The following is a 27,527-nucleotide window of genomic DNA, read 5'->3' on the forward strand; positions in this document are numbered from 1 at the left end:
CTGGTGGTATACTAACAGATTTGTGGGTTCTTTCAACTACGTTAGGTTGTGTACTGTACATTATGGGTTGTGACAACACAGAAAGAACATGCAACAAAATTAGAATAGCTCTATATTTGATTGAAAACCGTTTTAAATGAAAAACTTTGAGTTATCATAAGTTTGTTATACATCTCTAATTTTCCACGTTTATTTCTATTCTTCTGTATCCTTTGTCATTAAGATCTTAACACATGATCATATACCTCTGAATGACTTTAATTAACTATGGTACAATGGTACAATATTAATAATATATTAATAAACATGCATTAGCAACTGACAATCAGAGTTTCGAGATTGATTTCGGTCAAAGTACTTTTAAGTGCAGAATGAATTCTGTCAAAGGTATAAAGAACAATCAGAAATATCTTCATGAAAGGGTACAACTCCTGTATAAGACAATCAATTCTGAAAACATACACCTACTCACAACCAACTTAAACCCTGCAACAAGATAATACCAGAAGATATTAGGTAAGGAATGGTATCATTATGTAAGGAGGGGATTATCTAACAGGACTTACCCTGCTGATTATGTGGTTTTTCGTAGTGGGCTAAACCACCACTAAAGATATCGTTAAGTCAGTGACTGATTATAAGTAAACAGTGTGCAGATATAGAAATATATATAACTGGTAAAAGGAATGGTTTCGACATGTTTAAATGTCTCTGCTTGGTCAATATTAATTAGTGGATGTGGTAGTCACTGTTGAGTTTTGTTGGAATTTAGGAGACAACCGTTCAAATAGCTATACTAAAAAGTAAAAGAGATGCATCTCTAGGTTTTGGTCATGAACTGAAACTGGAAACTTAAACATGAACGTGTATACTTTAAGAGATTTCATTCTGTCAAAAATTGTTTTCTTTAGCTGTTCAGTATAATTTCTATGCCTGACAGTCTGAATGAAAATAAATTGTAAAACATACATCAAGATGTGAAGATAAATAAGTTAGCAGTCTACTCATAGTTATCAAATAACATTTATTTATAATTTATATTTCACCAGGCTCTGAAACCCTGAAGCACCTGGCTGACACAGAACCTTTGAATGAAATCATACTGTAATACATAAATAAATGCATGAAGATAAATACATAGCAATTTCCCTAATAATTATCAACTGACAGTTGGCATACGTCTCATAATCCTCGACAGCAATAAGCACTGGTAACATTTCCTTGTCTACCACCACTCTCACCACAGGATACAGGACAACACATGGACTTGTTGTTATTTCGTGATTTAGTGCAAGTTGTAAACCAGCTTTAAGCCTGTTGATTGACATAAATAAATCTTTTAGGCCATTCTGAGGTGATGAAAACTCTCATCATCAACAACAACAATAACAACAACATGGTCATTTTTATCACAGGGTCAGTCAGCTAGACGTCCATTTAGAAAGTGATAACCCAAATCCTCTGGAGGCATATGGACTTTGGTCCCAACAATGTACTCTTTAATGCTGTAGTTCAGGACAAATTCCAGACCCACTGTTTACAAAGTTCATGGCCAAGTTTAGAACTTCACATAATAACTTGCCCCCATTTTCTTGTAAACATGATAAGTCAGGGTGACTTAGGTCACTATAAATTGCTTATTTGATTTTCATCCAGATTTGTCAGTAATGTCAAAAACAGACATACTACACTGGTAACACTTTTATCTTAAAACAGTGCAAGGACTCTGTGTACATAACCTGTCCCTAGACAGGAACAGAATATGACCTGCTTGACAGCCTGTAACCTGGGTTGGCAACTTTTGGAAGTTTTTGTTTCATCTTGCCATATAAGTAGACAAATTATCACATTTCAGCTGGCTATTTTTCAAACATATTTCATTCACTGACAGGAGCAAGTTGAATCATAAATGATGTCCCTGTCTGTCTGTGCATGTCTGTGTCTGTCTGTACATGTGTCTATATGTATTCGTGTCTGTCTAGCACATCTGTGTGCCTGCCTGTCTGTCTGCATACATGTCTGTGCATGTGCCTGTGTCTGTCTGTCTGAGCACATGTCAGTGTCCGTCTCTCTCTCTCTCTCTCTCTCTCTCTCTCTGTCTGTCTGTCTGTCTGTCTGTCTGTCTGTCTGTCAGTGAGCATGGGTGGGCTATTAGTGTGTCATAGGCCATGTTGGACAGACAATGTACAACTATCACTTTAACCACTGGGAGACCCCCACTGTCCCCAGCCAACATAAAGACCATTAACTAAATAGCTTGATTTTACTCCATTACATGCAGTACAATGTTCAGTGTACACTAAGGCTTAGTATCTCAATATATACAATTTTAATAGTTATAAACAAACCCATTTAAATAGAAAAGGAGCCCCTGGGAGATCAGAGATTCATGAACATGAAATCTAGACGTGCTAGGGTTTTAGCATTGCAGAGAGGGCTAGTCTGTAAGGAAAATAATGTGCTTCAGGGACTGTGAGGCAAACTACATTTATTGGTTACAATTCCTTAAATTTGAGAAAATATGAACTTTGTAAAATATATCCCTAACCTGATCACAATAAGTTTTTTCCAATTTTCCAGACACCTAGACTGGAATGCTAGATAAATAGAGAATCTCACCATCATGTTTACTGATATCAATTATATTTATATAATTCGATAAAGTAACAAATATCTGAGGCTTGCTGAGGATATTTTAACTTTTATCAACAAGTGTTGATAAAATTGATGTCAGTAGACACGAGGGTGAAATTCTATTTATCATGCAAAATCATTCTTCATTAGTTTTCAATGAAAAATGTGCATCTCTGAACACAGTACTGCCATTAGATTTGCAGTGAAGAAATGTCATCATGTAAGCATTGTGATGTCATCAACTCCATGTCATAGCATTGTCAAGGCATTGTACAAAATCTACCGTCAAAACGATATCTCCTAGGATGATAAATCCTGTTGTCTATTACACATGATACATATAACTTTGCTGTAGTGATGTCAATAACTGTTCCAGAGGTTGTCATGTGCATCGCCAATGTATGCTATGATTATGAAAACTTTGAACATGTCACAGCAAGGGGTGTTTCCTTTCATTCTACATAACAGGCACACATGACATCGATTAATGGGAACTCTCAATCCAATATCTTCTTACTGATTCAACTCAACTGAACTTTAGTACTTCTAGGCTGTGTTCCACGGCATAAGAACTAGAATAAGATATACATGATACAAGTACAAACTATGATGGCATTCTGGGGACAGTAGTGTTGCAACAAAACAAATACATACAATAGCGAGTGAGTGAGTGAGTGAGTTGGGTTTTACTTTGGAATAGTTTTGGGGAATATTCCAGCAATATTCCAGCAGGGAACACCAAAAATAGGCTTCACACATTGTACCCACATGAGGAATCGATCCAGGGTCTTCAGTGTGACAAACTTCTGACAATCCAGTGATCAACAGCATGAGCATCGACATACACAACTGGGATATGGTGACATGTCAACCAAGTCAGCAATCCTGACCATCCAATCCCATTAGTTGATTCTTGCAACAAACATGGGCTAATAAAGGCCAATATTCTAACCAGATATTCCCACGGGTCCTATGAACCATAACAGGAGTAGCAATGGATATGGTAGCCAGGCTCAATAACTTGATTGATGGCATTCCTACACATCCCAACAAATTTTTGATCATAAGATTTGATTATTTACAGGCCAACATGATATTGCTGGAATATTGCTGTGGAATTCCAAAACAAGGAACATAACCACTCACCCAAAAATCTGTGAGCGAGTTTAGTTTTACGCCGCACTCAGCAATATTCCAGCTATATTGCGGAGATCTGTAAATAATCAAGTTTGGACCAGACAATCAAGTGATCAACAACATGAGCATCAATCTGAGTAATTGGGAACCGATGACATGTTTCAACCAAATCCGCAAGCCTGACCACCCGATCCCATTAGTCGCCTCTTACAACAAGCATAGTCGCCTTTTATGGCAAGCATGGGTTGCTGAAGGCCTAATCTACTCCGGGACCTTCATGGGTTCCCAAAAATCCACAAATAATGTGGCATATAGTCACAACTCATTCAATATGATCGTAAGCCATCTCAGTTTAATCATTTGACCAGGAAATTGAAGGAACTCTCTATTATTGCTGCGCTGCTATTGTCTTACACAGTACAAGCAAACGACATACTGGAAGGTCTACTAAGACAAGTATTGAATCAAATAAGTTATATTATCAAAAATTATTTAGAATTTCATTGACATTAGTAATACCATCATGTTTTTAACCAAAACATCTGAAACATCTATTCATTTGGATACAAGGTAACAATGACATAACAAAATATTGTTTTGTCGGCAAGAGTTCCACCCGTAACCCCCGCTTTGAAATTTAATCGGTTTATTATGATTATTTCTAAGGGATAGGGTTTAGACTGAACATTATGCTAGGTTTAGTGCCAGGTTTAGTGCCAGGTTTAGTGTTAGGGTTAGGGTTAGGTTTGGGGTAGGCCTTCCATAAAACCATCTATTACAAGACATAGAATGAATAAAAAAAAAACCGGAGGTTACGACTGCATAATTTCTCACTTCGTGTTATGTTTTTAGCAGAGAAAATATGCTAATGACTATAGTTGTCACAGGATCACTTTTGAAGAAGCAAGTTTTGATTCATGTCAGATGTAGATCTAGTGGCAGTCTGGTCATACTATTTTCAAAATTTTGCAAAACTTACTGAAAAGATGAATAATTTAACATTTTCTGTAATTAAACAGATCCCATTTATCAATTATAAATTATTATGGTTGTATTATCACAACCATACATCATGACAACGTACAAATATTAGATGGTCGTAAAGAATACGTAACCGGACATCTGCCTGTCACATTTCCAAATCGAAAGAATTCTGTAAGATCGCAATATTTATTTTCCGTAAAACCGTTAGTGTACAATGTTACAACTTACCGTGTTCTAAAAAAGCGTCGAAGAAGACCGCGTCGCCATGCATCTAAAACGTCTGGTGCTGTAGTTTTATCTTCCTCAAATTTACTAACTCTTGGTTCAGACACGGCGCTTCTAGCCTCAGCCATTGCGATCTGTGGGGAACAATCGGCGTTCGGCTGTCAGACGCTGCAAACTGTCAACACTTCCCACATGCGGACTTTGATCACACACGAAATGCAACCGGGGAAGCCGCAATGGTACTTTCCTCACAACTACGTCAAATTCTGATCGCTCTACATAGACGCCTGCTGACACATCGGTGACAGGGCATGCCATTTTCTTCTGATGCACGCTTGAATTTGCCGTGTAAGTCAGACGAAATTGAATAGTTTTAACTTAATCGATTACGTTAGATTCGATAGTGTATGGTTTCCCCAAATTACTTATAATACATCATCACATCATTAAATAAAAACTAACAAAATGACATATTTAATTTTTTTAAAAAAACAACAACAAAATGTAATTGTCAGTTTGTAGCAATTACATTCAAATGAAAACCTAGAAGACCAAACACTGACGTTAGAAATAACCATACGAAATATAGTTATAAATTATGTGTACAGTAATGACAAGGTTGTCAGCACATGCGAGACATTTGTGATATGCCTGGGACAATGAATAAATAATCAGGTCTCGTGCACAGGTCAATCTAATTATTGAAATATTCTTTCAGCTATATGCAGGCGAATTTGCTGTCGTTAGGTGTATATGGATCGAATGATTAACACAGACAAGCTAAATGGAAGCCACGAATCATATACCACAACAGGCACGCAGTGCTTACATTAGCAGATTTTGTCTGTGTTAACTGTGCAGTCTCTGCCAGGTTGTCTTGCCGACACACATATCACTATCAAAGAACGAGCACCAAGAGAACAACGGAGACACACCTGTGGGTTAATACCACGAAGCGCGGATGACAAAGCAGTGATTGCTGCTAAAACACTTTCGATTTGCCTACTATCTGATGTTTTGAAAAATTGCACGTTTGTAGAGATATGGATGGTTCGTGTGTTCAGTTTACGCCTGAATAAACACCGACATAGATAGCATCTGCTTTTTCTGGACTGTCGACTGATCCTGGTAAGAGTGTCCTTCCATTTGTGAAACACATAAATTAATGGTTCAGTGCACATAGATGGTGCTTCCTCATCCCTACAATGAAAGTGGGAACAGCCCTGTTGTTGGAACAGCCCTAAAGTGAACCCACAGGAAGCATGGGTCATCAATGAGAGACTATTTTTCGTTAAAGAGCGTTTGTTGTTTTCACTAAAGGACATGGATAGATATAGAAAAATTAAATAGATTATTAAAGATATGGATCAGCCACGTTGACATCTGTACTTGCTGAAGACCTGGGGCGGTATTCATTAAGCTTCTGAGAATTTTCTTAGTTTTTCGCTTAGGTTTCCTTAAGAATTCTTAAGTTTAAGAAAAATTCTTACTTTCTCTCTTAACCCAAACTAAGAAACAATCTTAGCTAAAACTGTTCTTACAACTTAATTAATTAACATCCTTCCTAGTGTGGTTCCATGAACCGCCATATTGGATAACTATGAACTTTCTAGTTAGGTGCCCTCATGAGGTTTCTTAAAGTAAAGAGGTGAACTAAGAACAAAATAACTTATCTAAGTGTTTTCTTACAAGTCAAGAACGTTGTTATGGAAACTAAGAATCCTTGGTGGATTTAAGAATTCTTAACTCTTAAGAAAATTCTTAGAAGCTTTGTGGATACCGCCCCTGGCATATAGTGGTGATCGAAAGAGAAGTCAGATAGCTGCCATATTATTCATTTATATTAATTATAGTTAAAACTGTTATTGGTACCTTTTTAAACAAGTAAATCTAAGTATGCAAATCAATGTAGGGTAAATTAGTAGATACCCTATCAGTATGAGCTAGAATCATATCAAACTGGGTTAAAATGCTAGGCTGAAATGGCACGTTAAATACTATATTTACAATGTTATATATACATCATGTTCTTCAAATGCTGATTTTAATTTTCCATTGTTAACAAGTGTCGAGCCTATCCAGCAGGATACTGGATTGTATTATGCTGGGCTCACCCAGTCTGTATCTAGCAGTGAGCATTGTTTGGCTTAAAGATGAGGCTATGGTGACGCTCCACATGTTGTTGACTCATCATGTGTGTGTGTGTGTGTGTGTGTGTGTGTGTGTGTGTGTGTGTGTGTGTGTGTGTGTGTGTGTGTGTGTGTGTGTGTGTGTGTGTGTGTGTGTGTGTGTGTGTGTGTGCAAATGACATTTTCATGGGGTTTTTTTTGTAACAAAATTGTTGAATATCTAAAATGCTTGTCAGTGCCCCAATCATCAATTTGTCTTCGTCTTAACTAAAGGTTAGCGTGGAATATCAGTATCTTATGCCTGAAATTGCAGTCTTATCATTCGAAGGAATATGCGGTGTTGTTTTAATGGGTAAAGTTGACTTTTCGTCTGCTAAATAGCGAGACTGGTGTTACACAGTAGCGAGACAAGTGTTAATCAGTAGCGGTGTTGATTTCATGTCACGGTTAGCATGTATTGCACGTGCATAATCGTCAAGCTACCTGCAGCAGCCAGGTGTACTCGCCCAATTCGTTGTACCGCCTCTCTTGTCACAAATGCGTTTAGTGCGCAGGATCATCTAATATGTGTCTAGCAGTAGTCCATTATACACTGCGACAGTATCGCTGGTTGAAACACTTATCCTCTGGTCGAACTCAATAGGCAGACCCAACTTGAAGTTTGACCCTGCAGCAACAAAAGCAGAAATTCGACTGCTTGGATGCTGTTGACCACAAAGGTTGCCCTGGGTACAAAATACTTCATGGTAAAATATGAAATATATAACTTTAATCTTCGACATTGTCTTTCATTATTCTAACATCAGCATGAAGTGTATACATGTATGCATGTACGTACGCAAGTACCTATGTATGCATGCATGTATGTGGTGTCTGAGACTACACAAACCCAAGTACGTCCACAAAATAACGCTCAAAACTTCAAAGCCAAGGGAAGGCATATTTCTAATAAAAACTGTCTTTCTGGGTTGCAGATGATACCACATAACGTAAAAGTACCAGAAAACCCCCACAACCACACACCATGAAAAAAACTCCATAAACATATGCAAAACACATACCAAGCAAACCACCCGTAGTTCAGCTCCTCCTAACAGTCCTGACAAATTTCCAAATTAAATATTCATACGAATCTAAATATGCAAACCTGACGCCCGCTTTAGGCTGCCGAATCTTTCGGTCAAATCATCCATCTTTCTATCAAACACGGAATACTATTCTATAACTACATGTTGGCTTTAGGATGCATGACGGTCGGGTCTTTCAAAGAAGACATGAATTCATAAACAGACGCATGACCCTCAGCTCTATCTCATGGCTGATACATATAGTGTGAGTGAGTGACTTACGTTTTATACCACATTCAGCAATAGTCCACCTGTAATAGCAGTGGTCTGTAAATAACCAAGTCTGGACCACACACTTCAGTGATCAACAGCATGAACATCGACCCACGCCATTGGCACTATAACATGATACATAGTCATGCGCGCATACATTAGAAATTGGCATAAGCATTTGTGTCATTACAAAGGACAATTTCACCGTAAATGTAATGACATAGATAGGTTTGTTCTTTGCTGGAAGAATGAATATATACACACGTGACAACAGATGGTTCCAGTCAATAATAACTTGGGATTAACGTTTTTGCTAAACTCGTGTGATTAATGCGGAAACAGATGGTAGTCATGCATGTACGCAGACGTCCAACCTGAGAATTGTCATGTCATACTGTAACCTGTTTTGTGTTCACTGAAGGTTGAAAATGGTAATTAGTTTTTATGCCTTTGCTACTGTAAGTCTCACCTTCGAAATAACAGCACGCACATATTTACATATTTCTACCACACTTCATGGATATAAAATTTATGTTTGATTACATTTGTTGTGAAATCAAAGCATTAGTATTTTGTATCAAAAGTAATGTAATTGTGCTTCTCTAGAATAAATTCCAGTAGAATACCTGATCGACATGGAATGATGGGAGCCCACGTAAGGAAAATAGTCTTGTCGGAAAATACTCTCGATAGCAGAACGCCTCTTCATACAACAAAGTCAGTTCGCAAAAAATTTTGGAATCATATTTATAGCTATTATGATCACAGATGTTGTGTGTGTGTAGAGATATGTATTTCATAGCAATAAATAACATTTGCGAATCCGTCGTGAAACGAAATATTCCATTTGCTATTTCGCGCACATGTGGTCACGTGACGTTTGATATAGACATGCAGGAGTTGTAGTTCTTGTGAGACTGGCTTCATATTAGGAAAAACATGTATGTATTATTGATTTTGTGCATTTATGAGAAGCGTTTCTCGTACTTTAGAAACCACGCTATAACATGCAAGCTGCCTGACTATGAAAGGAAGCGTGTGAAATCCGTTGTTTATTCAGCTTTATTACGGTAGTCAGACGTCCGCCATCTTGGACGGTGTGTTATGATAATATACAGCATATCTGCGGCATTTCATTAAAGTAGTCTTTGCATAGCACATGCATGACAATCGTGTAGATGTACTGGGTTTTCAATGCTGTTCATTTATTGATTTGTCACGGAAACGTCGGTTTGATATTTGGCAACTACCGACTCCGGCAGAAGGCGGGCTATTTTTAGACCGGAAAGATGTTTTCTCAGACATGTGTTATGACTAGTTGTATATCAACACGTATGTTATTAAAACGCCATAAACAAGGTTAACACTTTCGATAATCTATACGTTATCTTTTAGTGTAACTAGTGTAATGTTTTTCGAATCTGTGATAAAAGCTCTTAGTAATATGAAACAAATTTTGCGAATTGCAATGGGTATTGAATCTGTTATTATACGGCCACTGACAAACTAGATCTGTGGATGAAAGTGACTGACATATATTAACAATATAGCATCTTATGGTATTTATCCAGAATTCAAAATGTATCAGGCAGGCAGTGAGTAGAAGATATTGTTTTATTTAAATCTGAGATTTATTGATTTTTCCTATTTTATCATGGTATTTGAAGATAGTGAAATATTTAGTGTAATGGCATGTACATGATGTTGCTAAGCATTAAACATCATCATGTTTATGGGTTATTAGTGCAATCCATGTTTTGTTGTAAACCATACAGTTAGTTATTAATTATTAACATTGGTTGGGAGCATTGTATTTCAGCTTTGGAATTTTGATGACATTTTATGCAGAATTGGGTCTTCTTGACCCCTGAGCATATGAAGAAATTTCAGTGTTATATATTACATAGAAACTTTAAAATTAACAGTTGTAACAATAAAATATTCATATGAATGATCCCTAAAGTTTCAAGTTAGGCTTCAATTTCATCAGTTAGAACTTCCATTGCTGTACCTGAACTAATTTTGTTTTAATTATGTTCTAAATCATCAAACCCTAATGTGACTTTGTAAGTAATATACATACATAATTTTATATTGAACTGCAGGATTTTGTCAGAAGCATCTAGTTTGTGCCCCGAATTCATGTAGGTTTTGTTTCCACAATTCTGCACCTTCAGATGTAAAGAAGGAAGAAAATGAATGTCAGCTTTTTGTATTTGACTTTGCTCATGGGTATAAATTATGTGAAGCCTATTTCTAGAGTCCCCACCCACCCACTAATATTATTGAATTATTGCTGAAGCCTCATCAAAATCACTCACTCTCACCCTAACAAACTCTGAAGGCATATTGAAATAGTCATGTGGAAACAAATAGTTTGAAATTCATTTTTAGTTTATTTTTCACTCACTCTTTATGTACAATTTGGCTTTTATGTATGCTAATAAAGCCTCTTAGGTGTCTTACCTAATCTTGTCATAAGTGAATGTTTCCTCATCATTTCCTGATTTGCCGGTTGTTGTTTTAGCTAATAATAATAATGATGTGTAACTATCTTTATGAAACACTATTCTGATAAACTTGGTTTCAGGATCCAATAAATACACAAATAGTCCGCTAGCGTGTTCCAGTGAATGGTTTCAGGATCCAGTAAATATACAAATACAGTCAGCTAGCAGGTTCCAATGAATGGTTTCAGGATCCAATAAATACACAAATACAGTCAGCTAGCACGTTCCAATGAATGGTTTCAGATCCAATAAATAGACTAATACAGTCAGCTAGCAGGTTCCAATGAATGGTTTCAGGATCCAATAAATATACAAATACAGTCAGCTAGCAGGTTCCAATGAATGGTTTCAGGATCCAATAAATACACAAATACAGTCAGCTAGTACGTTCTAATGAATGATTTCAGGATCCAATAAATACACAAATACAGTCAGCTAGCACGTTCCAATGAATGGTTTCAGTATCCAATAAATATACAAATACAGTCAGCTAGCAGGTTCCTATGAATGGTTTCAGGATCCAATAAATACACAAATACGGTCAGCTAGCACGTTCCTATGAATGGTTTCAGGATCCAATAAATATACAAATACAGTCAGCTAGCAGGTTCCTATGAATGGTTTCAGGATCCAATAAATAGACTAATACAGTCAGCTAGCACATTCCAGTGAATGATTTCAGGATCCAATAAATACACAAATACAGTCAGCTAGCACGTTCCAATAAATGTTTTCAGGATCCAGTAAATACACAAATACAGTCAGCTAGCAGGTTCCAATGAATGGTTTCAGGATCCAATAAATATACAAATACAGTCAGCTAGCAGGTTCCAATGAATGGTTTCAGGATCCAATAAATAGACTAATACAGTCAGCTAGCAGGTTCCAATGAATGGTTTCAGGATCCAATAAATATACAAATACAGTCAGCTAGCAGGTTCCTATGAATGGTTTCAGGATCCAATAAATAGACTAATACAGTCAGCTAGCACATTCCAGTGAATGATTTCAGGATCCAATAAATACACAAATACAGTCAGCTAGCACGTTCCAATAAATGTTTTCAGGATCCAGTAAATACACAAATACAGTCAGCTAGCAGGTTCCAATGAATGGTTTCAGGATCCAATAAATATACAAATACAGTCAGCTAGCAGGTTCCAATGAATGGTTTCAGGATCCAATAAATAGACTAATACAGTCAGCTAGCAGGTTCCAATGAATGGTTTCAGGATCCAATAAATATACAAATACAGTCAGCTAGCAGGTTCCAATGAATGGTTTCAGGATCCAATAAATACACAAATACAGTCAGCTAGTACGTTCTAATGAATGATTTCAGGATCCAATAAATACACAAATACAGTCAGCTAGCACGTTCCAATGAATGGTTTCAGTATCCAATAAATATACAAATACAGTCAGCTAGCAGGTTCCTATGAATGGTTTCAGGATCCAATAAATACACAAATACGGTCAGCTAGCACGTTCCTATGAATGGTTTCAGGATCCAATAAATATACAAATACAGTCAGCTAGCAGGTTCCTATGAATGGTTTCAGGATCCAATAAATAGACTAATACAGTCAGCTAGCACATTCCAGTGAATGATTTCAGGATCCAATAAATACACAAATACAGTCAGCTAGCACGTTCCAATAAATGTTTTCAGGATCCAGTAAATACACAAATACAGTCAGCTAGCAGGTTCCAATGAATGGTTTCAGGATCCAATAAATATACAAATACAGTCAGCTAGCAGGTTCCAATGAATGGTTTCAGGATCCAATAAATAGACTAATACAGTCAGCTAGCAGGTTCCAATGAATGGTTTCAGGATCCAATAAATATACAAATACAGTCAGCTAGCAGGTTCCAATGAATGGTTTCAGGATCCAGTAAATATACAAATACAGTCAGCTAGCAGGTTCCAATGAATGGTTTCAGGATCCAGTAAATACACAAATTAGGCAAGCTAACAGGATCCAGTAAATGGATACTATAAATATACAAAATAGGTCAGCTAGCAGGATCCAATATATGGTTTCAGGATCCAATAAATATACATTTGCCCAAGTACGGTTTCCTTGCAGGAACTACTGTAAAAAATATCAGTACTATGTTCAGTTTAAACATATTTTTGTTGACATATTTTAATAAAACTCAGTTGGTTATATAATTAAAGTAAATTCAAAATAAGATACAGTATAAATCAGCATAGTAAAAGCTCTAGATGATGAATTGACACAAATATCAGGTAATAGAGATGATCCCATCATATACAAATATCAGGTAATAGAGATGATCCCATCATATACAAATATCAGGTAATAGAGATGATCCCATCATATACAAATAGCAATGTAGACAATGCAGATTAAATCTTAGAGCTGATCTCTAAAATGTAGGCAAACTTGTTAAGAAATGATTTGTTGTACATTCCAGTTTTTTTACTGTTAGACTACTGCTATCATTTTCAATAGCAATGTATTTTTCTCTTTAATAATGCTCAGATAACGCATTCACATTTTGTTTCAAAGGTTTCCAACATGTTTGATGGATCACACACTATTTGTAATGCTATTTATTGAGTGGTTACATTTTAAACTTTCATATTTGAAGATGATGATTGAAGACATGTTTACCATGTAAAAGGTTTTCCCAAGGTGGGTTTTATGACACTTTCAGCAATATTCCAGCAATATCACAGCAGGGGACACTAGAAATGGACGTCACACATTGTGTCCATGTAGGAAATCATAATGGACTTTCAGCTAGGCAACCCAGCTGCCCTTTTTTTTTCTTTCGAAAGACTCGTATGAGAAACAATTTATTCCCGAACAGAAACACTGATAGTCTGATAATCTCTATCTGATGTCATGTGGTTGATAAAATTTACATTTTCGATGAGACTGAGGTAGCCTGAAGGCTTGTGCTTTTCCTTGCCATGGTGATGGTTTGGGTTTGGTATAGTGTTGGGAATCGACCAAATTTACTGTTGATTCTTGGAGGACTTGTGGTGAATGATTATCGATTATAAGGATCTTTAATGTAATCACCAATTTTCATGTTTTTTTTCCCGTTTTTTTTCTAATTAATGTTTTCATAACTAATTCTGTCATGCAATGAAATGGACACCTGTGAGAAAGACACTGGAATAGCAATTAAACAACAGAACGTTACGCTGAGGAGCACGTTTGTTCATGAATATTTGTCAAATTAAATGGTTAGTTTACTCCATTCAAGTGTGTTATAAGAAACCATGACAATTTTGATTAATTGAAAGGATGTTTTTTACAATCAATAATTATTCTAAGTCCTTTCAAATTGTTTTGGATCAATGAAGTTGTTGGGGATATAGGAACAAGTTTCTTCCGTCCACTTGTTCGTCTGTTCGATGTTCCGTCCACAGTACACAGTACATTGTCCACAGCATATCTCCTGTACTATTCGTGATAGCTTAACCAAACTTGATCAAGCATGATCCCTAGATGTGCCCTTTGGGGGTGAGATCCAGATATGAATTAATTTTTTTGTGATTTCCATGGAAACATGACTTCAGCTTTGTCTACAAGGATGTCATCTTGTCAAGAGCAGATCTTTCAAACTTTGCATGGTGCCTTCCTCAAACATGTTACATATGTTTAAACCCAGATATGAACTTTCAGTTTTTGCAGTTTCCATGGAAACATTACTTAGGCTGTGGCTTTGAGGATGTCATTTTGACTGGAGCACATCTCCTAAACTTTAGCTTTATCAAACTCGGTACACATGTTCGCTATGTTCACCATGATCCCTAGGTGTGCCTTTTAGGGGTTACACCAGTGTGTGATTTTTTATATTTTTTTATTTTTTTTATGTTTCCATGACAACTAGTTTAACTTGGACTGAAATTGATGGTTTTGCTCTTTTCCGGAGCAGAACTTTAAAACCGTTCACTATTCTTCACCAAACATAATTTTGCTTTTTCATGGCAATAAGGTCATCCTTGACTGAATTTGGTAGAAGTGTTCTTTTCCAGAGCAAAACTGTAACACCTTACAGTAGTTTCCTTCCACTGTGCCATATACACACCAAACCATTGACACACTGTAATCATAATTACTAGATATATTCATGCAGAGTATTGTGCCATTGCAGGGGATATTGACGACTTTGTCTTCTTGTTATTATCAGTGTTCACATTAACACAGAAACCTGCATTTTTGTCAAATAAATAACACACAAAAATATTTTGCAGGCATGTTTTGCAAGCAGAGATTCTGATCAACCTAATTTTCAAAAAAAGTACCGAAAAACTGAAGTTAGAACAAAGCTATGAGGCTGCTCACAGACGAAAATAAATCTCAGCTTGGAAATTCCCAAGAACATAGCCTGCCACCAGATGGTGCTTTGAAATGAGGGCTATGGTTAGGTAAAAGCCAAAGTCTGTTTTTATAGCCAATGTTCCTGTTTCAGCTAAAGACATAGAAACTATCACTAATGCATTGTTAGACGTATTTACCTCAAAGGGTATTAACTTCAGTAAGGTTGCTGGTGTGGTATGGGAGAGAGTCCATATTGATAGTCACACCCGCAGTATTTCAGACACATTTCATGGTAAACATTTATAAGTATAGGAGAAAACACTTCTCCTCGGTTTTGGTAGACAATGTAAAACCGGAGAGGAAGGGATTTCCTGACCCCGATGGTTTTACATTGTCTACCAAAACCGAGGAGAAGTGTTTTCTCTAACATATACCAGTATACCGTCAGTGATGAGTAATTACAATGTAGATGATCATTTAATGAAGCTACATAACAATAACTGAAGCACGTGTAAAATCAATTTATTGACAGTAACTATTAGGAGATAATTTAACCCATCCACTTTCGTCGGCCTGGTGGCTGTGCAGTAGAGTGTCTGCCTACAAATGTGAGAGTTTTGGTTCCAATCCTGCTACGGAAAATATTTGTAATGTGAGTTAAATATTGAACGATATTTTTCAGTTGATTGCAAACACTCATGTATCATTTGAATGTTGATGTTCATTTAAAGTTAGGAAAAGTAAAAGCTGGAAAGCAGTCTTACTAACGAAAAGTAAAACTGGGAGTGGGAAGAGGTCTTTCTAATGAAAAGTAAAACCTGTCCCTCCAAAACAAAAACCTCAATTCTGGGAAAACAAGAGATGACCTAATATATAGTGAGAAGCACACTTTAGCTTTTTATTAGGTGTGAAACGGTACACTCTCACCTCAGGTCAGTATGTATTGAGGTACGAGGTCTTCGGTTCGGTCTGTTTCAGTTTGGTGTATCAGATATGATCATAATGCAGAAAATTCACAACCAGAGCCAAACTAAACCTTACATTGTTTAATAACATGGAAAAACTTCACCATAATCTTTGTTATTTTGAATGAACTAAACTTTAACGTAAATTATGTTAAATAAATCAAATGAAACATAAAAACTGGATGACAAGTGATCCTTCGTGCAGTCATCTGTATTGTTTGTAATAGCAGGCATTACAGATCTCACATAAGATCTCATGCTTGCCATAAAAGGCGACTTTGCTTGTCGTAAGAAGCAACTAATGGGATCACGTGGTCAGGTTCGCTGACTTGGTTGACACATGTCATCAGTTCCCAATTGTGCAGATCGATGCTCATGTTGTTGATCACCGGTTTGTCTGGTTCAGACTCATTTATTTACAGACCGCCACTCACTCACTCACTTGAAATATATAGAGGTGTAATATGATGTATATTAAGTAGATCGTTTTGTTATTTTAGTATGAATGAATTGTTGTGCTGATAATCTTTTTTAATTGATTGGATAAATGAATGACACTGATGCAAGCTCCAAAATTAAACACTAATTATTTAGTATATGGAATTGTAAATACATTTGCGCAAGACCTAAAACTCATTTGATCATGATTTCATTTGGTGAACATTAATTCAGTAAAAAGAATGAAATCTCGGATATGTATAAATTTGAAATAGTTGCAATACTTATTTCATCACATGACAAAATTTACCTCTAGATAGGTCTTTAAAGTTCGCTATTGGGTAACCTGTTATTTGAGATGTTTTGGATAATCTTGTTCAGGTCTTGTGAACTAACTTGCCCGCCAAAACTGCCCAGTATCAAATGGAGAAAGAAAGACCTAATCACAGACACAGGGTGTCATTGGTTACAGTGGAAGGGATTCAATTCAACTTGTTCATTTCAACCAAGGATAGCCAGTTTACAAATTGTAACACAATCAGCAATAGGCTTGATATGCAAAACAACTATTTACAATTGTCGGTAGACAGGAAGTGAGATCCACACACTGGACAGGCAAACTGCAGTCATATAATGATAGTTCACTGTATTCAAACATTGGTCCATTTGTAAAAGCTTGTGATTGGACATATTTGTTATGATAATGATGTTATCGTAATGAAAATTTCACGCACAGAAGATTTGGAGTACATTATCTATAAATTTATATTTGTATTATTTTATATTTGTGTGCACTCATACTACACCAACAGGGAACACTGATTATATTCAGTCATTGAACACCATAATTTGGTTGCGAGGTGTGAAAGTCGTTACTGATGTTTCTGCATCCTTGTTGCGTTTGTTGTAATACTTGTCATAGTATATCACAACTACTCATGGCTGAATTGATATTTATTAAAAATTAAACTTCAAAATACATTTCAGAAAGTATGTTTCTTATTGTTATGTGTGTTATCGATATTTATGCAGTTTTCCTGCATCGTGAAACAGAATGTAAACAACATAATCGCATACTTATAGTCTTGGTGGTGTATTGTTCAGTGCATGTTTCATTTGCACAATGTTGTGATTGTGTCCTGTTATTGCCCTCTTGAGTTTTGTTGTTGGGTTTATGATTTCAGTTGATCATTGATCGATCACTGAGCTCTGACTGTCACTCTGCGTAGTCAGAGCTATAACTGGCACAACTAAATACCCAGAATAATTTCATAGTCAAGTCATTAAAAAATAAAAATTAAGGCTGACAGTCTAATACACAAATGTGTTTCTGTGTATGCATAGGTTTTAAATGGACACAGAAAAATATATATCGCAGGGCTCCAGATAATTTTTCAACATGAGGAGTATGTACACCTTATTTTTTAATATAAGAGTACTGGGAAAAGTTCAGTACTGAATGGAATTTAATGATGTGTAAGTAATCTTGTGTTTCGTTTCATTTATGCACAACATTGCTACTCTTGTGTAAGCAGGCCAATAAACAATACAGCAATACCCATTCTTATCGTAAGTGATAGTGCAATGAGCATTCACTGAATTAGTGAGTGAAGTTTTATTCCAGCTATATGGCAGCGGTCTGTAAATAATCAAGTCTGGACCAGACAATCCAGTGATCAACAACATGAGCATTGATCTGTGCAATTGAGCAACAATGATATGTGGTCAACCAAGTCAGTTGGTCTGACCATCCAATCTTGTTAATAGTGTTTCTCCTGATTTATGGACACTGTGTCCTGTCAACCTATAATTTTACCGATCATGAATGAAATTTGCCGGTCATATACTATTATCATACTGTAAGTACTAACTTTCTAACAAAGTGAGTTTAGTTTTACGCCACACTCGGCAACATTCCAGCTATATGGTGGCGGTCTGTAAATAAACGAGTCTGAACCAGACAATCTAGTGATCAACAGCATGACCATCGATCTGCACAATTGGGAACTGATATCATGTGTGAACCAAGTCAGTGAGTCTGACCACCCGATCCCGTTAGTTGCCTCTTATGACAAGCATAGTGGCCTTTTGTGGCAAGCATGGGTTGTTGAAGGCCTATTCTACCCCATTCACTGAATGAATGGAGTTCAGTACATTACAAGTGCACTTATTATTTATAGTTTGTGCTAAGAGCATTCACCCAGTGAATGCAGTTTAGTACATTTCAAATCAGTCCCTCCTGGATTCCGCAATTCCACAGCTGCAGAAAAAACACAGAAATGTCTGTTTCGCGGAAAATGCATTTGCGTGCAGAATCTGCCGCAGATACTGCTCATTTTAAAAACTGAGTGACAACTGACTGTCAGCCGAAACAAAAAGCAGAATTAATGTCAAAAGTAGGGTTGGTTACACATGAAAAGGATTGACATATTTATTGTGACAACATTTTCAATATAATCTTGATTAAAGATACTGTATTAATAAAGCAAGTTTTAGGCATTTTTCATATAATATTAGATGAATTTGACACCGCAATTACATTCTCAAAATCGATCATTTTGAAAATTGGAAATTTCTTTTAGGTATAAACTTATTTGCATAAAACCAGAAATTGTTCATCTGCATCAAAGTTACAATTGAGAGGAGAGATATAACTTTCAGTGAGTGTTTAATTCTCAAACACAGAAAAAGGTGTGGTTGCTTTGTGATCAAACTTACTCATGATGGGATATGTACTGTCGCCTTAACTCTATGTCTGTGTGTGAAGGTCTGTATAATGTTTTTGTAGTTTTTTCTAAGTGTTTTAGCTGCAGAATGTTTTGCAGAATATTGAAAAGTGTGGTACAGAATTCTTAAAAATTTGCTGCGGAATTCTTAAAAATTTGCTGCAGAATCAAGGAGGGATTGATAAATGCACTTATGATATATAGCCTTGGTGAAAGCACATTCACCAAGTACAATGAATTGGATCAAAAGTATTCTTGATCAGGGGGTTTATCACTTCCCGATAAATAGTCCACTAAACATTAACATCAAATACCATGTTGAGGTGCTTTCATAATTACATCATCATGCTGATTTGAGCTGTGAGCCTGTGACCATATATCATAACGACAATCGTGATTCTTTATCAGATGATAAATATATTGAAACTTTTATTCATATAGTGATATGCATTGTTGTCCTTAGAATTGTGAATTTTGACTAGTTATTGAAATTATGTCAAAATTTTCACAGTTACTTGATATACATATTTACAGCAAATAGGTAAAGATAGCATATCATGATATGCATTGAATTGTATCGTACCAAGATATTGCAGTACGTATCATGTCGTGAATTTTCTGTATCATACCTCGTATGCTTGTCATAAAAATCAGGGCAAATTAGTCAGGACAAGTTTCTTCCTTTAAGCCACTTGCTACAGTGGCAAGCGGCTGTAAAAAATACCTTTTTGATGCTGTTGATGGAATATCTGTTTTCAAAGGGCACATCTAATCATCTGATTCACATTGCTGCGGCGTAACACAATAAACATATGTCACTGTACCTTCTAATATATATTTTGCCTGCTCAGTGAAAACAGCTGTTTCTTAGGCTAATTATTTGCCCTTTTTGCAGTTACAAGAGAGCATGGTTGGAAATCAAGAGGAGATAACCCCGGGAGGAATGTTTGTCTGAGATTACGTACCTGCCTTCCAGAGATCCTGGTGATCAGCTCAAAGTAAGCATGTTATGTTTCAGAGGTCCACTGTATGTTTCCGGGTTCAGTGAGTCACTGAGTTAAACTTTACTCTGCATGTAGCAGTACTCTAGCAATACCACAGTGGGAATTACTAGAAATTGTCTTCATACACGAATCTATTCCAGGTTCTGTGTTGACCAGCCCAGGCTGGGATGTTAGATGAGTCGGCTTCAAGCACACAAGAGTCAGTAGCCCCTAGTTTGTCTTTTGCCATTGGTTTTAGCTAAGGATATTAAATATATTCTTACCTCAAATAATTGAAAGTTTTATTTCCACATCACTGTTAGGGCAAAGATCGATGCAAGATAGTATGTTGCAGAGATGTTTGTGAAAATATGTTTACTAAGGATAGGTATGTTTGAAAAATACAAAAATATAGGTCAGTTATGCACAAATGTATATGTATGTGGTTCAGCTGATGTGTAGATCTGGTTACCACCCTTATGCTGCTTCATCAGATGCCGTCTCGGAGGCGCACCCGGTCTTCCCGCCAAAGGAGCGGTTCCAAGAGGTACTCCATTGAGGCAGATTCTGCCTATTCCCCAGGACTGTCATCTGCAGGTAAACAGAATATAACATATAATCCCGCTCATACAGATTAGTTTGTCTGTGTGTGTCTCAATTAATCCTGCATGTGATGTAGGAATTACTGGATCTCTGAGATTTCGTTTCCTATTTTCCAAGGATGACACAGCTCATTGCTGGAAAGGAGAACAGATCGGTTTTTAGATACTGACACTTCAGTATTGCCTAATACTGTCATACATTTTCATTTTCATTTTCATTCTGTATTGAGTTGAGTGATTCCGATGAATCTGACTATTAACCTGTTAAAAATAGCTGTCCTCAGATATGGTTTGAAGCTTTCTGTTTGCCCATATATTATACATATTTTTGAGTTAGGCAGGTTTGCCTTGTTTGCTATCAAGGGTACACTGCACAAAGGGATCTTACTTGCTGAGATGATCTTGTGTGAGTTTGTTTTGCACCATTTTTAGAGATATTTCAATTATTTCTTGCAATTTGGTGAATGGGTACACAAACAGTGGGTTTGCATTTTTTTATATTTTTTTTGGTCCATGTATTGAATTGATCCTAGATTTTCAACATGACAAGCCTTCATTTTAACTTAAGCTCTTGGCTTCCCAGCCACCCTGTAATGCAGCAGTTGTAGAGCTAAGATTACTGTTAGATGGATGCTTATGTCGTTGATCACGTGATTGTCTGATCCAGACTTGAGTATTTGCAGACTCCTGACAAATAGCTCAAATATTGCTGAGTGTGACATTAAACCACAACCATACTTAAGATCGCCCTGGGCAAGTGGTAGACTCTGATTATGTAACCTATGCAGTCACAATCCCTACCAGAAGATGCTCAAATCTGTCTAGGTAAAGATTGCAATTCTACACTTATGCAAGCAAGTTAATATTTAGGAAAACAAATTTAGAGTGAGTCACATCTTAACATGATGGTAGCGTTCTAAAAAGTATCACCCATCTGTGACTAAATAAAGTTTAGTCCTATTCCTAGCTTCATTGTTACATGTTTTGTAAGTAAGATGTTTAAATATGGAGATAAATTTATCTATCTATAACTGGAAACGGTATATACCTGAGTAAAATGCATGTTAATGTTCAGCAGGTATAGTGTCTTTGTTGTCACACAGATAAATCAGAGTGGAAATTAACAAGTCAGTAGGGACTACGATTGCAATCTCTACAAGTAGGTATAGAAATTCTACCAGTAGAGACTCTGATGTCTACATGTAGAAACTCCGATCACAATCTCTACTGGTAGAATCAGAGATCGCAGTCTCTACCTGAACATATACATGTATCTATTATTAGTGAAATGACAGTCCCAGCAAGACAGGTCCTCCCTCAAATGACACTGTATAAATCATTCAGAAACAAATCCAGAATAATGATTTGAACACTTTGATCACAATAAATTTGAAATGAAATGATATTTTGTGGAAGATTCTCAAAATATATTTTCCATTCATTTTACATTTCCATGTTCTGTTCCTTGCGGAGTTAAGGGTCAGCACACAAGATTTTCTCATCACAACTATTTTATTTCTTTGGGGCATGGGATGTCAGGAGCTGACTTCCTATGTTTAGGTTATGCTGTGAATGTTTGACTCGACCAAGTCTGTCCAAATGTACAATGAACAGTGTGCCATACAGACTCAGAAACATACATACCCAAGGAAGCACATGCAAGTCTTCATTACCATTTCAATTTCTGAGCATAAATGAAGTCTCTTGGCTATTTTTCATTATGTTTTTCCTTGTAAAATGTGTTCAGTACAGTGTAGTGATATATTAACCCAGTTCTCACAATTTTAATGGTATTGCACATATACACCTTGCATCTGTAGACCCAGTAAAGAATGGTTGTAGCATGTCTGTTATTAATTACTGATAAATAACTTGTTTAGGTGGTATTATTTCTAGATTTACGATCACTAATGTATTACAGAAAAACAATCATGAAACTCCTTTCCTTTGAAACAGCAGTCAAAATGTCCATTTGTCTGTTGTCCATTTTTGTAGATTCCAAACTTATAGTCCTAAACTATGGAATAATTTGTGATGAAACTTGCCATACAGGTCAGGCTCATTGGTGGCTTTCATGATTTGGGCTATACAGTTTTAAATGTTACGTACAGTTTTCATGAAGACAACTGTGACTTGCCCACAAAAAACAAAACAAAACATGTTTTCTGAGCAGAATTCATAATCCTTTGAATATTTCCAAATGAGTCAGATGAGTTTAGTGGTGGGCTCATACCTTTTGATGTGTTTGCATATTCAGAATCTTATTTTCACTGAACACTCAAAATAGAAGAAAAGGGCTTAGGAGCAGCCTCATCTCATTTGCTGATTCCATTAGACTATAGAGCTGCGACAGGTCGTAATGTTATGAGAGCTTTGTAGACTGAGACCCAGGTCTTCTGTCATAGAAAGTGTATGGATAATGAATATTACTTGACAGAGTTGAAGTCCCTTTCTACCCCATCTTGTTTTGTCAGTATGATAATGTCCTGATGTCATGATGTTGTGGTAATGTCATGATGATGCTGTGATAGTGTCATAATACCGTATGTCATGATAGTGTCTTCATGACATGATAACATCTTGATAATGTGATGATAATTTATCAATAATGCCATGATAATGTCTCAGTAATGCCATGAAAAATGCCTTGATAATGTCAGATCCTATAATAGTTTTCTTGTTTGGTTGTTCCAGTTTTGCATCAGAATTGTGTCAGGAATAAGCCTGACAATTTGTGAACAGGCACCTGCCCAGTCACAGAACACGTCCACACACAGACAAGTTCTTCCCTGACTTGCCCAGTCAGTCAGCCTAATACTTGACTCAGCCATCACAGTCTATACCCATATACTAGTTAAACCAGTCTATTTGAACACGCTGTGTCATACTATAGACAGCTTTCAATAATGCCGAGTGGTTTGAGAGTTAGACTTCCAAAATCAAAAGGTAGGAATTCGGCTGACTTGTTTTGGGGATCAGTCTTCTGTTTCTGTTGTACTAATGTCCATTAATGCACTGTTCTCTTCCATGGTTTATCAACTTTTGTTGTTCACTACTTTAACACATTAACCAATCCCTCATCTCACTGATCTGATGTCTGTTTGGTGTTGTCTTCTCAACATTGTTTATCAAATTTCAGGGACAGGGGGTATTGGAAATATGCGCACGTCATCATCATAATTGCATATATTTTACACTCACATTTAAAACATGTTCTGTGCCAACATGATGCAACTTTGTGTGAAGGTCTGAAGATATTCTGTTTGCAGGTTGTATTAGGTGACCTTTCAAACCATCCAGTCAGCATTGAAGCTCATTAATTCTTGGTACTACTACAAAAGCCTTTTGTAAGGACTATTTCAAGCACTTCATAAAAATTGAACATACTTGGCAATTTCTAAATTCAAAATAATATTGAGAAAGTGTTGTGATGTTAAGGGCACAACCTGCTCTAAGCACCATGATCTAAAGGAACTACTTTCATGGGTGCAATACGTTGGGTGTATAATATGAAGGATGTACTGTTATAGGTGTACTGCAAAGGGTGTACTATAAAGGATGTACTGTAATGGGTGTATTATAAAGGGTGTACTATAAAGGATGTACTGTGATGGGTGTACTGTAAAGGATGTACTGTGATGGGTGTACTGTAAAGGATGTACTGTGATGGATGTACTGTGATGGGTGTACTGTAAAGGATGTAATGTGATGGATGTACTGTAAAGGATGTACTGTGATGGGTGTACTGTAAAAGATATACTGTGATGGGTGTACTATAAAGGGTGTACTGTGATGGGTGTACTGTAATGGGTGTACTGTGAAGGGTGTACTGTGATGGGTGTACTTAAGGATGTACTGTGATGGGTGTACTGTAAAGGATGTACTGTGATTGATGTACTATAAAGGATGTACTGTGATGGGTGTACTGTAAAGGATGTACTGTGATGGATGTACTATAAAGGATGTACTGTGATGGGTGTACTACAAAGGGTGTACTGTGATGGGTGTACTACCAAGCATTACTGTAATGGGTCTACTATAAAGGATGTACTATGATCGATGTACTATAAAGGATGTACTGTGATGGGTGTACTGTAAAGGATGTACTGTGATGGGTGTACTACAAAGGGTGTACTGTGATGGGTGTACTATAAAGGATGTACTGTAATGGGTGTACTATAAAGGGTGTACTGTGATGGGTGTACTATAAAGGATGTACTGTGATGGGTGTACTGGAAAGGATGTACTGTGATGGGTGTACCTCAAAGGATGTACTGTGATGGGTGTACTATGAAAGATATACTGTAATGGGTGTACTGTAAAGTATGTACTGTGATGGGTGTACTACCAAGCATTACTGTAATGGGTCTACTATAAAGGATGTACTATGATCGATGTACTATAAAGGATGTACTGTGATGGGTGTACTGTAAAGGATGTACTGTGATGGGTGTACTACCACAGTACATCCTTCGTAGTACACCCATCACAGTACTACCTCAAACCTCATGTCATCTTACTGCTCGTCAAATGACATAATTTACGTAGAGCAGAAGGGGGTGAGAAAGGGATGTTGGGGGTGCAAGGATCAACTTCTTGTACAGAAAATGATTTTGGAAGAGGCTAAAACATATCACCGCAACCTCTTCGTGTGCTGGATTGACTACAAAAAGGCATATGACTGTCCCTCACAAATGGTTCTGAAGTCTCTTCAGTGTATTGACCTCCCTGAGCGACTATTTGATTTACTCAAGTCTTTAATGAGTTGCTGGTCGACTCAACTTGAGATGTACTTGCAAGGGCAGGTGCAGACTTTGGAATCTATTCCAGTCAGAAGGGAAATGTTTCAGGGGACTCCTTTAGTCCTTTGCTTTTTTGTCTTTGTCATCAACTGCTTTTAGTTTTTTGCTCAGTAGGAAGGAGAGCTACCATTCCAAACCTCCTCAGCACAGATCCCCAACACCTCTTACTCATATCCTCTACATGGATGACATCAAGCTCCTTGCCAAAGGAGATACCAATTTGAAAGAACAGGTTCTCCTTGTTGAGTCCTTCTCTAATGACATTGGCAGGTCATATTGTGACTGTACTGTGTCCATGGTGTCAGGTATCGTGATACAGATCATATTGTCACTGTACTGTGTCCATGGTTTCGGGTCTCAAGAATCAGGTCATATTGTGACTGTACTGTGTCCATGATGTCAAGATGCAGATCATATTGTGTCTGTACTGTGTTCATGGTGTCAGATGTCGAGTTACAGATCATATTGTGTCTGTACTGTGTTCATGGTGTCGAGTTAGAGGTCATATTGTGACTGTACTGTGTTCATGGTATCAGGTGTCGAGTTACAGGTCATATTGTGACTGTACTATGTCTATGGTGTCACGTGTCTAGATACACTGAGGTGGTAGTTAATTTACTTGTTCTGAAAGAGGAAAGAGGAAGGTTGGATTTTGATGTGACTTCCCCAAAAGGTATACTTTGTGTTTTGCTCAAATCGTTAGTGTTTGTGTTAATTTCACTTTTTTTGCTGAAAATATTTTTATATTAGTGCGGAAGTTTGTGTTTTTTATTGACGTTTAAAACTTTTGTCTGTGTATCGAGATGAGCTACAGTGCCTGTAGATTCATATGTTATTTGATCACAGGTTTGACATTTGGATGTATAGTAGCCTGCTGATGGTACATTATTGTATATTCTATTCTGTATTTTCATTCTTTCGGTCCCAAGGACAAAGTGTTGTATGATAGGAGCAGGTAGGTTATGTAACTCTTTGTTGGCTGTTGGATAGTTCATAATAAATCTAAAATTCCCAAGTTAACTTCTTGTTATAAATAAAACATGAAGTTCTTTTCACTTGGCAGGACCATTTTCCACTTTGTTTACACCCTCAAATATCATCAGTGAAAATCATTCCTGACAGTAAAGTGGTTTAATGAAATGGTTATTGTCTATCACTCTGAGATAGATTTAGAAGCCTTTGGCTTGTTACCGATACTGTAAGTCTCCTATTACCAGTAGAATGGGTTGCTGACGACCAACTACTGACCTGGATTGTGACGGGTGATGGGTACTGCCCCTGAAATATAGTGAATACCTCTTTAGAAATTGATTCTGTTCTCTTGTGAATAAAGAGTCTGCTTGGAGACTCTTCCTTATTTTTTTTGTGAATAGAGATCGTGTTATATAGTGACAAGGAAGTCTGCAAAGTGTGCGGAAATGATGATGGGGAAGCTGGTCAGTTTAACCGTGTATCTGGTGTTTCAGAGATGAAGGGTCGGCCAACGTCGTACGGTCTGCGCCGTCAGTACAGCGACACAGTGGAGCTGATGATGGAGTGTCAGGAGGAAGAACTGCTCCCAGCCCAGATCGAGGCCTTCAAACGCGAGGTTGAGGAGTACAAGGAGGCCAGGAGAAAGATCAAGGCTGCGAAGGATGAGCAGATGCGTCTGGAGCAGCAACAGCTACGACAACAGAAGCTGCAGCATCAACAGATTGCAGCAGCACCACAGCAGAATGCTGTGTTGCCTAGTAGTGCAAGTGAGT

At 37.0% G+C, this 27,527-nt stretch overlaps 2 protein-coding genes across 3 annotated transcripts in view; one reads left to right on the plus strand and one right to left on the minus strand.

The window, feature by feature from the left end:
• LOC137260126 (carnitine O-palmitoyltransferase 1, liver isoform-like) overlaps positions 1 to 5,204 on the minus strand; it is a 34,217-nt gene extending 29,013 nt beyond the window's left edge. The window contains exon 1 of the mRNA XM_067797828.1: positions 4,984 to 5,204. Within this exon, the coding sequence (XP_067653929.1) occupies positions 4,984 to 5,108 (125 nt within the window). The 5' untranslated portion in view covers positions 5,109 to 5,204. The remainder of the gene's footprint in view (positions 1 to 4,983) is intronic.
• A 4,106-nt stretch (positions 5,205 to 9,310) lies between these two features.
• Positions 9,311 to 27,527, plus strand: part of LOC137259758 (uncharacterized) — a 44,866-nt gene continuing 26,649 nt past the window's right edge. For both annotated transcript variants that reach the window (XM_067797361.1, XM_067797362.1), the window contains exons 1-4: positions 9,311 to 9,390; positions 20,291 to 20,393; positions 20,873 to 20,975; positions 27,249 to 27,521. In XM_067797361.1, coding sequence (XP_067653462.1) covers positions 20,873 to 20,975; positions 27,249 to 27,521 — 376 coding nt within the window. In that variant the 5' untranslated portion in view covers positions 9,311 to 9,390; positions 20,291 to 20,393. The remainder of the gene's footprint in view (positions 9,391 to 20,290; positions 20,394 to 20,872; positions 20,976 to 27,248; positions 27,522 to 27,527) is intronic.

The sequence above is a fragment of the Haliotis asinina genome, chromosome 13 (assembly GCF_037392515.1).
Source record: "Haliotis asinina isolate JCU_RB_2024 chromosome 13, JCU_Hal_asi_v2, whole genome shotgun sequence".
NCBI classification, from domain to species: Eukaryota; Metazoa; Mollusca; class Gastropoda; order Lepetellida; family Haliotidae; genus Haliotis; species Haliotis asinina.